Raw genomic sequence first — 13614 nt, 5'->3', positions numbered from 1 at the left:
TAGCTGCCGTAAGTCTCCTTTCGTATAAAAGTGTGTTCTTTTAGACGAGTGAGTGATTCATATTTGCAAATTGTACTAAACGACTTCTCTGCAGGTTGCTTGTCTTGGGTCTAGAGATGAATACAGTCGTTGTATTGATGAGACATGACATTAGATTAAATTACCTTCACGCTGCATGTAGTCAGCCATGGCATGTCCGACGTGATAGAGTGAAAAAAAGTTCCTCCCATTTCGTGTGGAAGTGGTAAGTTTTTGGATTCTCACTTTGTCCTTCGTCCCCACTCTGTTTGAATGCCTTTCTTCAGTTTAGACTAAGTAGATTTGAGAGGCTAACTAGTTGGCTCAGTAGCTTGCTATGCTAGCGGCGGACGTCTGTTTTGTAGCCTGCGGTGGTGTAAACAAAGACTAATACAAGTGTAAAGCGGTGCTACTTCATGTCTACAGGGCTCTAATAATGTTACAAAACCTATTTAGAAAGTTATTAACACGTTGTCTATGTTCTAAATACTAAAATATTCTGTTCATTAATACTGAACCCTTTTTAGTGGTCGGGCTGGAACCAATTACCCATGAAAAACTGTACATGCAAACCAAATGCTTCCCTAAATCGAGTCTGAGCTTTTCCGTCCTGTCACTCACACACACCAGTGACTTAAAGCGATTTAATGTACTCGTTATATCACTGATACATTGACTGTGATTTTGTCGTTTTATCAAAAAAAAGGGTCTTGAGAAAGAGAGGCCGTCATATATTCAGTGGCGTCTCTCATTGGGGACAATACGGTAAATACAGGAGACCCTCAGTATAAAGCAGGAACCTTGTCATCCTGAGACATTCTGAAAATAGTTCCAGAATGTCTAAGGATGACAAGTGTCCCACTTCAGAGTCTCTCTCTCACACACAGCCTGGTTTCTATTCACCATCATTATCATCACCAAGTGGAAGTGACACAGGCAGGCACAGGGTAAAGGCAAAGGCGTGTTGTCAAGCTGGTTATTTAGCGTTGGTAATAAGTTAACCTGTTGAGCATGTTTGACAAACAAATAAAAGGTAAAAGTGGTGAATGCTATCATCCCCTTTGCTCTACATCTGTTGTTGTCTAGGATTTTTGGATTTTGACTCATAGCCATCAGTTAAATCTTTCCTCTATTGTTTGGAAAGTGTGTTCAACATAATGTAAAAAAACAACAACAACAATATAAAATTGCATTTTAGAAGTTGAGTGTATTAATATTGATTGTTGAGTGACCAATACATTTGGATGATTTTCATATACTGTGTGTCAAAAGAACTAATTTAGCACAACCCAGGAAAGTATTTTCATCCCTAAGATGCAGCGTGTTTAAAAATAGTGGCCTAGCCTTAGCGGTAGCCATGACTGAAATAGACGAGGTGCAGACACGGGGACTTGCTATTTTAAGGGGTCAGCAAAGGAGGCAGACGGCACGGTGATCAAGTGACCTCGCCTGCAGTCAATGCAACGTTGCTAACATGAAGACAAATGCGCCTGATTGAATATGATAAGACTCAGTTGAAAGTTCCCATGACTAAAAGCAATTTCCTTTCAAGTGTAATTCATTGTATTAATTTGCGTTCAGTAATTCAACTGATGTTTTCTGAAGTGCACCCTGCCTCGTCGTAAGGCAATGATGTGATTTTTACATTATTCTAAACTCCTGATTCCATGCCAGTGTTGTAACGAGCGGATTAAAGCCCTCATACATTCATGTTGATGTTCCATTTTTAAGCAAACAGGCACTCAAACACTTGCTTTTGAAGTTCCATCCATCCATCCATTTTCTATGCTGGTTATCCTCACCAGGGTCGCGGGTATGCTGGAGCCTATCCCAGCTGACTTTGGGCGAGAGGCGGTGTACACCCTGGACTGGTAGCCAGCCGATTGCAGGGCACATGTAGACAACCAACCATTCACACTCACATTCATACCAATGGACAATTTAGAGTGGCCAACTAACCTAGCATGCATGTTTTTGGAATGTGAGGAAACCGGAGCACCCGGAAAAAACCCACGCACGCACGGGGAGAACATGCTAAACTCCACACAGAGATGCCCAATGGAGATTTGAACCCAGATCTTCCCTATCTCCTGACTGTGTGGCCAACATGCTAACCACTCGGCCACCGTGCGGCCTTTTGAAGTTCCATGAAGGAAAATAAAACCTCCTTCCTCATGGACATCATACTGCCTCTGCGCCGCCCCTTGCTAGATGAGTCTGTGTACACGTCCCGCCCACAAAAAGCAGGCTTTGCTACACATCTTAAAATCAAACCTGGAGCTCGGCCAACTATCAGTCAATCGGTTACTGAGGTGGGAGCTGTAAGTTTGATCATGTTGTTCGTCTTCAGCGAATAAGATGACCTTGCGTGATGTTGCTGTTAATATGTGAGAGAAACGTTAGCAGTGTAGTTACCATGGCTACGCTTGCGTTGCTGACATTTGCGTCCTCCTGTCCCACTCCTTAATGTGACGTTGTCGCATGTGATGTATAACTAGGGAGAGCCTCTGGTAATCATTAGCGAACAATAATGACACCGCCAATCCCTCAGCTTTGTCATGATGATTCTTGCATAATTTGCTCAGGAGTTAGGGAAACACTTGACTCTACACTTACATGGAAATTGATTCAGTCACTTTAGCATTTTTTTTTTTTTTACAACACACACTTAGCTGCAACTAATCAACCTTTGTTTGATCACACTTATTTTGGAAGTGATAAAACTACACAGTCTTGGCAAACACAAGCAAAGTTAAGAAGGATCAAACACTGAATACGACACGGGAAACAATACTCATCGATGCAGTCAATATTAATGTACGCTACTTGTTTTTGAGACGAGGCAGCTCATCACCAGGAAGCAATCATCGCTTTGATGCATTAATCAAAACGACAAGTCTCAACGCATCATATTCTTTACAGGAAACACAGCGCCAACACACACACTATCCCAAACCAATGTTTGTATTCCCTAAGTAGCACCTCATTTGTCTCGACACACTAAATTATAAGCCGTTTCATGTGAGACAACAATTATCCTACTGCAGGGGTGTCACGAGATGAAAATGTCGTGCCATTTTTTGCTGAAAGAAGTACTGAAACATTTGTCCCTCGAAGTTTGCCTGTCTGACGTGGCGAATGGCATCTTTTGAAAATGTGCACAAGCTTACTCCACCCCCTTGAGTGTTCCAGCAAAAGCCTTCAACACAACGAGTGTGCATAATACAAAAAAATATATCACAAACAACAGGAATGCATCCAGAACAGGACTATAACAGTTGAGATAGCCTTGGAGCGAACAGTAACTTTCGGGGAGTAGCTTCTGCACCTCCTCCTCTAGTCTCCGGAAGGTGTGACGAAAAGCCTAAACAAGTGTGAATATTTCAACATTCGAGCGCACGTCTAACTCAGGAAATATGAGTTTCAATGTTATTTTTCACTGCGCAAATAATACATGTTTTGGTGTCATGAGCCCTTTAATTGGAGCAATTACAGTAATAATAATAATAATAATAATAATAACGAGCAGGTAAAAGTGACTGCTCTAATGCAGGGGTGCTCACACTTTTTTAGCCTGCGAGCTACTTTTAAAATGACCAAGTCCCAAAGATCTACCTCCTACTATAAATATAGAAAGTAAATATTTACTATATTTATTGAAATACATATTTATGTACGTTATACATGTATATCTGTAGTGCACGCACTTTCTCAGCATGCATGTAAAATGATCTACCTCTATGTTTCTATAAAACAAACTCTGGAATTCTATTGTAAATATTAATATTAGTATTTCACGTTCACATTTTCAAAGTTGACAGGTAATCAAAGCAGTTGCTATCATAATTCACTTCAGTATAGAAATAAAGATAATTACACATAATTCCTCAATAGACGTGTACATAACCTGAGTACTGGTAGTATGTCAGTCAAATTAGCTACGTAACGTTCATTAGGACACACAGTTCATGTATTACATCCAGCTAGCATTTGCTATCAAACATGATCGATATACAAGAATTTAAAATGATTATGCAAAAGACAATGCAGCCGAAGTCAAGGCAACATATTGAAAAGGTTTCACCAATGGGCACATTTTTAATTTCATCATGAAATAATAGTTTTAAGAAGCGAATGTGTAGAAAACACTGATTTCTGTAGTAGAGTTCATGACGCGAAGCAAAGCCGGTAAACAATACACCTTTTTTCTTCGTCACTAGCCGCTACAAGTGAACAGATAAGTTTTGTTATAGATATAAGCATCTTACCGCAGAGTTAGTTCATCCACAATCAGAATAACAAAGATGAAAGTTGCATCTTTGTGTGTAGCTTCAAACGCTGCGGGGGAGCAAGCGCCAATCAGGAGGGGAGCTTAATGTCAGCTGACTGATGTCATATGACAACTACAAAGTGACGTTTACGCGATCGACCCAAACTACCATGGCGATCTACCGGTAGCTCGCAATCGACGTAATGGCCACCCCTGGTCTAATGGATGCCTCCCTTTTCCACTCAGGAAAATTCCAGTAGACTTTGACAAGTAGTCACTCCACAATGTAAGAATACTATTTGTGGATGTAAAACACAATGTTTTTTTTTTATTATTATTTCTATGTGACCTGTAGCCAAATAACCACAACCTGGTCCTGGTTCCCCAGAGGTAGATGACCCCTGATCTAACGTGCCAGTTTTTGCATGTCTGTGCAAATATGCAAAGCTTTTAAGGGGCCCATAAGACAAGAAGAAAAGGGCGACAAAGTGAGAGTCGGTGGAGTGACACACAAAAGTGTATCACTCCACGTGGCCCCACAGTGTCTCTGTACACACGTACGTCTGTAGCTAGAGGCCGTACATTTGACTGATGGTAAGCCTTTTATTCCTCTCCCTATTTGTGTTTAAAACACCCCGCGGCAGCCAAAGAACTTATCAACCTCGCAGTTACAAGATAGAGACGCAACAATCAAGTCGCTTATTTGAGACAGATGGGATAAAATGCACATTTTCAAGCATGAAACACAAGTAAGGAGATTAGAACCCAGACCTCTGCTTACGATCCACTTGTTTACAAAGTGAGCTGAGCAGAAACACCGACAACACTGACCAAAGCCTTGAAATATCTGCCCCCCCATCACCCCATCAACACCTGATCTTTCGCGAGAGCTCATAAAAGTAACATATCAATTTCCCTCCTTCAAAACTGCACCAGTTCCAGCAGGCCAGCCACTCTCATTGTGCTGTAAGGAAGCCACTTTCCCACCGGACTCTACTGTACACTATAAAACATCCAACTGGCCACTTCCTGTGTGGTGACACATCCCCATAGTCCTGTGGCGTGACTGTCAAATTTAAACGGTTTGCATGCGGGGTCAGAAACCAAATTTATCGTGGATCTGATTACGGCAGCAACTAACTTTCTATCAATCCAGTTATCGGCTAGGCCGTAGACAGACCAAATCAATATGAACCAACCACAAACAGAAAGTGGTTTGGTCCGCAGCATATCAGAAAAAAGGCAAAAATGTCACAAAGACAAGAGGTCAGCTTTCATGGATGGCTAAGGAAATAAAAAAAAAAATTCATATTTGAGGGATTGAAATCAGAGGACACTTATATTTGTAAATCAGAAAATGATGAATCGAATACCAAAATCGATGTTGATTAATTGGATGATCACAATGGATCCATGATTAATCGTTGAGCAATTGTTGCAGCGCTAGAGCTGATCCAGATTGTGATTTTAAACTTCATCGCAGAAGTTCCCATTGAACTTACTGAGACGCATATACAGTATCAGTCATGTGACCGAGAACGTGCATTCAAGCTTTGGACTGCTACTGTATCACTGTCCGTTTTTCTTTTTCAAAATTGTGTTCCAAAACCAAATTTGATTCATATCACATTCCACAGTCAAGAAATCTTTTAATTATCATGGAAAACCTCGTTTGTAAGCAGGGTCAGAAACCAAATTAAATCCAGTTCTGATACAGATTCACATTTAACGCAAATTTGAATTTGATCAATTAAACCCCATTTAATATGATGAGATGCTTATATCTTGTCAACTTTTATCTAATTTAAGTGCAGGTCCAAAACCATATTAAATCCAAATCTGAACAAGATTCCATATTTAACAGCAATTTCAGTTATGATAGAAAATCCTTGTTAGAAAACCTGATTTAGCATCGTAATATGTGTTCTTTCTTTCCGATTGTTTCACAAAAAAAAAATGTCCTCACACATTTAATCAGATTTATGTGGGTCCAAAACCAAATGTAGTCTAGATTTGACTCAGATACTACATTTAATAAATGTAATCATGAAAACACTCAACATGTTCTGACCCTTTCACCTCATTCGTATTTCACCCCATTTTTAAACATGGCCCGAAACCAAATTGAACCCAGATCTGCTCCAGATTCCACATCTGACAGCAATTTCAATCTCATCAAAGAAAATCGAATTTAACATGTTGAGAATTTTCCATTTTTTTTAATTGTAACTGAACCAACTTTAATCTAGATCTGATCCAGGTTCCAAACAGTAATTTAAATTGCATCATAGACGGCAAAACTTCATATGTTCAGATGCTTAGATTACTGTTACATTTAATCCAGTTGGTATGCAGTGTCAGGGACCACATTTAATCAGGATCTGATCCAGATTCTGCATTTCACAGCAATGTCAATGTTCTGATAGAAAATCCAATAATTTAACCCAGAGGTGATCCAGGTTCTACATTTAAACGTCAATTTAAACGTCACTTGTTCAGATGCTTCAACCTAATTTTAGGCGATTCGTGAGTTAGGTCTGAAAACAGATTTGATCTAGATTTGAGTCAAATTTCATATCTAACAACAATTTAAAATGCATTTCAGCCTCAAACAGCAACTTCAAAAATGCAGCAATCACATTTTCAGTCAAGCTCAACAAAAAATCATAAAAATCACAGCATAAAATCAGCCACTCAATCCAGCCCAGAAACAAAAGACCAACATAGCAACTTCAAATATTTGAAAAATGTCACCTACCCTGCGAAGCTGAGAGGGTACGAGGTCAAAGCAGTAGTGGTGGGGAGTCCATCATTGGCCCTTGGAACCACTGGGGCCTCCCCATAACCATCCCCTCGCATCCAGTTGTCCCCGACCGGGGGTGGGTTTGCATACATGGCAAAAGGCTTCCGGTCTATCATGTTGGGGTTCGGGTTGGTTCTGTAGCGATAGTCAGGAATCGCATCTGTGCCCACAGACGAGGACAACGGGGCCTCTACGTGGACTGAGCCCATGCTGCCTTGGAGACACTGTGACTGGCAGAACGCAAGCCTTTCCTGCTTCTCCTGCTTGACCCCACCGGGAGCGTGGATGTGGACGAAAGATTTGTCTGGGTCCTTCTTGATGACAACGCTGGAGAGAAGTGATGGTTGATGGTGAAGCTGGTGTTGCAGAAGGTGCTGCTGCTGGTGAGGATGGTGGAGGACGGCATGGTGCTGCTGGCTTGCGCCATTAGAGTCTTCACAACTCCCGCCATTATTCACGGGCGGTTTTGTTGCTTTTGGCAAGCCTCCAACGGGTGCGCCTCCAATGCTGCTATCGATGTTAACCAAATGAGCCACTTCTGAACCCAACTCGAACTCGCTGATCTCTGGCAGGGATCCGGAAAGGCCCAGGTCTTTCCAAAGCTCACTCTCTTCAATCAGGCGACTCCCTGTGAAATCACAGGAAGCAGCACCTGCCTGTCCACCATAGGTTCCCAATTCTTTATCCAATGAGAAGTCCTCTTCCTGTTTGATCTGCTGGGGGAAAAGATCTGGCAGGGGGAGGTTGTCCAGGACAGACGTGTTGATGACAGAGGTGGACTCGTTGTCCAGTTCAGAAATATTCTGATTCAGCAGCGCCAAGTCATCCCCAATGTTGAACACACTGAGATCCTGGCGCTGCGGTTTCTCTAGCCGGATCATTTTACCCAGCTTCATGTCGGAGCCTTCACACAGGACCTGCTGGTGGGAGTCAAAAAAGCTCCCTAGCTCCACCTGGTCTTTGGTTCCACCCAGTCCATGTGGGGCTATGGCGGTTGAGTGCAGGGAAGTGGTCACGTTACCCCCATCGCCGCATACTCCAGACTCCGCAAATGACAGGCGGCCGTCTTGATTACCGTTGCAATTCGGTCCACGCTGATCCATTTCGTTATTCTTCGAGGATGATTCCCAGAACACAGAGAGAAAGAGGAGATGACGTCAGTCGGGATGAAGTGAAAATTCGAGCTTAATCTTGTCTTAAAGCAACAAAGGCAAAATTAAGTGCACTACTTGGATGCAACCAGCAAAAGCAATGCAACCAGCAATATGTGCAAGACTAGAAAATCATAAAATACAAATTTGATAATATAAAATAAAACTGAAATTGGTGTGCCATATTTCCTCCAATAATGGCCATCTCTCTAAACGACGATCGGGTGTGTCATCCACGTGAAATAGACGGGTTGAAACTAAATCGGTGGTAACTATGTTCAAAGGCACTAATGTTGATACAGACATTAAAAAGAGAGAAGTGGTGAGCCCATTCAAAATAAGTTGCTCACCAAAACAGCAGCACCCACTGAGGTGTGTAAACAATATTACTGAATGTTGTGAACAAGATCCCTGTAAGATGATTTTACATTATGTGGAGATGCAGTTTTAACAGTGGTTAGCGTTCCAGTAGACTCTGGCACGTGGTCGCTCATCAATTGTGCGTGTGTCCATGTTTACGCTTTTTTTATCTGTCCAGTCTGCCTCGGTTTGAGTGGTTGCATAATACTCTTCTTTTTTGTTTTAATCATAGCAAATGACACATGGCAGTCACTTGAGTGAGGTCTGGTTAGTGTTCGCGCTTGTATTTTTGCCAGCTGACCTACCCTAAATTCTGGTGTATCAGCCGCTACTTTTTTCTTAAACTTTGAACCCTGCGGCTTTATAGCTGTGCGGCTAATTTATGGCTAAATTCTAACCTCGTGACATCTCCTTTACTTCACAACTGCTACTAATTGTTTAAATACTGGGTCGCTCACGAGTCAGTGAGGAAACAGTAGTTCTTTCTTTGGCAGGGGCCAATCATGAGCTATCAGTGCACTCACAACGAGCTTGTCAAGCCATTGGAAAACGCAGGAGGTCATTATATACAACAGTTTAACAACAAACAGTCTGACTCACGGTGTCATCTTACTAAGACCACTTTACTAACAACACTAAACTCATCACACAGCAAATTAACACTCAAAAGGTATACCTCAGAAATATACAAGCATGTACCAATACGAGTTGGAAAAAAAAAATATTTTTAAGCTTTTCCATTCATTGGGGCGCTGCAATGACGTCAGCTTCCCTCTGGGCTCTGGGTCCCCTGGCTCCCTTTAGTGGACAGAGGCAGCATTACAGCACCATCCACCATTTTCTATGCCGCTTGTTTGCTCAAACAAAATGCATGATGGGAAAACATTGAAATGTGTTTTAAACTCATATTGGTACATGTTTGTATATTTCTGAGGTATACCTTTTGAGTGTTAAGTTGCTGTGTGATGAGTTTAGTGTTTCTTTGTAAGATGACACTGCGAGTCAGACTGTTATATTGAGTAATGACCTGCAATTCATGATGGGTTTACAAGCTCGTCGTGAGTTTTTTCATAGCTCATGGCTCCTCACTAATAAAGAGCTGCCTGGTCCTCACTGACTCGTGTGCGCCACAATATGCCATTTTATGCCAAGGACACGTGCATATATATTATATATGTACAAAGCTGGTTTATCCTCTAAATTTAGTTAGCTAAAGTCGATGAGTCATCTCAGCCCGCTTCCATCTCTCAGGTGGTCTTGAATTGCCTATTTGGTCCGATCGGGGATTGAGTGAGCTGTGTTAACACTTAACCAAACGAACCACACCAGCAGAGCAAACAGATTTATTTTCAACCAGATCAAAAATGACAAGTGTGAACGCACCCTAAATCTGGAACTGTTATAAGTGACTAGAACAAGGCTGCATTACCAACTAATGTAAGAACGCCTGCTTCTTATCTACCTATCATTGAAGAAATGTCAATAGCATCCAACAGGCCATTTCCTCTCCTCATGAACGCCCACAAATGCTCACAAATGGCACACACACACACACACACACACACACACACACACATCAATCTGACCTGAATTAAACAAAGACAGACCTGGACTACTGCAGGACACACTTTACACAAGTGCAATTGTCTGCTAATGTTATTTCTGCCTTTGAAGTGAGTTTCTGTGTCAAAACATGTCCTCCGCATTCTCCTGTCAATGCAAATTAAGCCCATACAGCCGCTAGGGCCGCATTCGCAACACGGTGGCTGTCTCCACTCGCAAGAAAGTGCAAAGTGAGACCAACAAGAGCTGGTGTTTAAGCACAAAAGATACAACCATAACCAGAGGGCACCTTCCTTGTAGGAGGGCAAATATTTGTCTGCGATCGTACCTTGAAGGCCCGTCACGTGTGAGTTTAGGCACTATAAGAACAGCGGTTTCATGCACTTCCTCTGCTTCTGTTGTTGTTACGATGCTCAAATGAGCCAAACTTGAGAAAAACTTATGTTTCACCATAAAACTAAAAGTCGGATTGAGTACAAGAAGGGGAAATATGTATAGGACACTTCACACACAATCTCATATCAGTACCAATATTCTGCCCTCGTTTTGGTTATACAGTTAGGATTGTCTTAATTACTCTACATGAGGTGTACACATATTAGAAAGTGGATAGTATTGAATAAAATTAATATTAAAAGTCACTAATATATCCACGCCATGTAGCTTAAATCAACCACTACATTACAAACAGTTCTGAGTATAATGTATAATTTCCTAAAATACTGACATGTACAATTTGCAATTATGTGTATCATTTGTAATAATAACAAAGGCAACCAAAATATCACCAACATATTCAAATTCCTATAATCAATGTAATATTTGACATAATGAACACAATTCGTATTATTTGTGCATTATGTGTATTATTTGTATAATAACAAGGGCAACCAAAATATCAGAAACATATATGTTTCATGAAACATATAAACACCAAAATATTACAAACATGTTATATGTTTCATGAAACATGTTATATGTTCCTAATATTTTGGTTGCCTTCGTTATTATTACAAATAATACACATCATAATTGTATTCATCCTATTATCATTGTGATATTTATGATAGTTAATACACTTATGCATAATAAACTTAACAATATACATATCGTATACCGTGTATATATATAATATTTGTACAGTTCATATAACATAAAAAAGTCGTTCATGTGAATAAGGCAACCAAAATATTGGAAACAGATGTCGGTATGATACAATGCACCAATGCAAATGATATTTCTAGCATTGATATTGGATGTCATTAGGTTGTGATTGTGTACCTAATGTTGTGTCCTACAAGACCTTTTCACAGTTCATCTCATTAAATATATAAAATAAAACTATTGCACAGCAAAAATAGTACAGTAAAAATATAAAATACCTCTGTCATGTGGTTTATTACTAAAGCAACCAAAATATTAAAACCTGCTCTCGGTATGATGCACACTTGTAGCCCACTGGCAACAACAAAAACAAACATGTTCGTTTTATGTCTCCTCGTGACATTGTCATTCAAAACTGCACATTATTATCTTTTTCAGGGCTGATTTTTTTGTTTTTTTGTATTCGGTGTAGCAACGCGAGTGTACAGTCGTTGTGACCACTCCTGCACTGCACTTAATGCACTTAATGCAAGACAGTCCTCTCAGACATGCATTCGTGCACTTTGGAGAAGCAAATGCATGTCACAGGTTGGAATGTTTTAAGAGGAAACGCTGGGTTTTCCACGCTTGCGTTTCTGTGCGGTGCTTTCCTAAAGAGAGCGCAACATTAGTGCAACCTGTTGGCTGCGTGGGTTAACTGCACCCATCGCCTATACGAGCTCTTTTCTTTGCAATGATGCTATTGCTTTTTAACTTCAAAGATGCATTAAAAACAAAGAGATAGGAGGTCATTGCCAGCCCTCCGCTGGGTGACACCACTTGTGTTTTTCACGCTTATTAACATTTAGCGCCAATAAAAAGTGAAGTACAAGTAGAACGTGAAGCTTACCTGTTGTTTGGAAAAAGATGCACCCTGTCGTTTAAGTCATCTCCTGTCAAAATGAGTCAGAACCTAATAAAGTCCAGGCAGATCAAAAAAAAAAACATTCCGTCCAGCTGAAGACAACACTCTCTTTCGCGTACGCTCCAATAAATACCCCGATTGACAGCTAACTATTTTGCAACTAAAGTAAACAAGGTCGACCGAGGAGGAAGCAGATCCGAGTCGAAGCCTCCTTGTCTCGCCTGCTCCACTTTCACTCAGAGGTTTAAATCATTAAAGGAAACACGCGCGCGGACAAACACACACACAAAAGTGCTCATTTACATGCTATTATGAATAAAAAAAAACTGTCGACGGAACACTCAGTCTAATAGTGTCTCCAATGCGCCATGAAAGCTGGATGCATTAAAGTTATATAAGACCGACGACCAGCTCGACAGCACTACGCTGCAAACTCCGCCAAGCTGGGCGGACAGTTAGTTTTGCGGTGTTAAGCTCAAGAGGGGTACAAAAGCACTTCCGCTTTGTGCTTTTCAAAGCAAACGCAAACACCGGAAGTGTTTTCTGCCCTGCGCGGCTCGCCTTTATTTTTAAAATACAATTTTCTCCACTGTTTTACTTTGAAAACACTCAGCCCAACTTATAAAACGTAAAGTTGCGGCTAAGGAGTTCGAACGTTATCTCTTTCGTGTTTATGTCGTTCAACAAAGTTTCCTGTGAGCGTCGGTGAAGCTCTATTAACTTGACGCATCCATCTAATTTGACACTTGCGGGTGAACGCCCCTTCTTGCCTCGCTGCTGAGGAATCTGTCAAAACGTGTCTTCCTCGTCGCCCACTGTGGAATCTGCTGTAGCCCACTCCTTCAAGCTTCAAACTGTCAAAAAACCTCCCTCTCTCGCGCTCTTTTTCTCCCTGGGGCGTGTGGGGTCAATGCGCTCACAAAAGAATGCCACAAAAGTAGCGTGGAATTAGGTGATTAGAATCGGCTGTTCCCGTTTCCTTCGATTTAAAATGGAAACACGTGGATTTAACCCAGGCCAAAAATGATCATATACATGACATAGGCTAAGTGCTCTAGCATAACGTTGGGATTGTAGACTACTGTTACACTCCAGCCCTGTAGGTGGCAGGCATGCAAGCAAATTACATCTTTTTTCACTGGCTTCACTTACTCTAATGCATTTTTTAAGTCAGTAAGTCTGTCATGTTAGTATATTGTTTGGCCAACATATTATATACTGTACTGTACAAATCAGTCTTTACAGTATCTCACAAAGGCAAGCAAATTTCTCACATTTCAACAAGCATTTTTTTATGATATCTTCTGAAGGGACACACAAGCCAACTTGGCCATACTTAAGAGTAGTCAGTGTGCAGCTTGTATAATAGTATAAGCTTACTATCCACTGCAAATGAGTCAACACACAGCCGTTATTGTCTAAAGACATGGCCACACAAGTG

At 41.1% G+C, this 13614-nt stretch overlaps 1 protein-coding gene across 2 annotated transcripts in view; it reads right to left on the bottom strand.

Annotated features, from left to right (window-relative positions):
• LOC129169054 (glucocorticoid receptor-like) overlaps window positions 1-12628 on the bottom strand; it is a 54247-nt gene extending 41619 nt beyond the window's left edge. For both annotated transcript variants that reach the window (XM_054755038.1, XM_054755039.1), the window contains exons 1-2: window positions 12159-12628; window positions 7047-8203 (exon numbers count right to left, since the gene is read on the bottom strand). In XM_054755038.1, the coding sequence (XP_054611013.1) occupies window positions 7047-8194 (1148 nt within the window). In that variant the 5' untranslated portion in view covers window positions 8195-8203; window positions 12159-12628. The remainder of the gene's footprint in view (window positions 1-7046; window positions 8204-12158) is intronic.
• Between the last annotated feature and the right edge of the window lie 986 nt (window positions 12629-13614).

Source organism: Dunckerocampus dactyliophorus, chromosome 16 (genome assembly GCF_027744805.1).
Source record: "Dunckerocampus dactyliophorus isolate RoL2022-P2 chromosome 16, RoL_Ddac_1.1, whole genome shotgun sequence".
Taxonomy (NCBI): domain Eukaryota; kingdom Metazoa; phylum Chordata; class Actinopteri; order Syngnathiformes; family Syngnathidae; genus Dunckerocampus; species Dunckerocampus dactyliophorus.
This window is presented reverse-complemented; position numbering and strand designations above follow the sequence as displayed.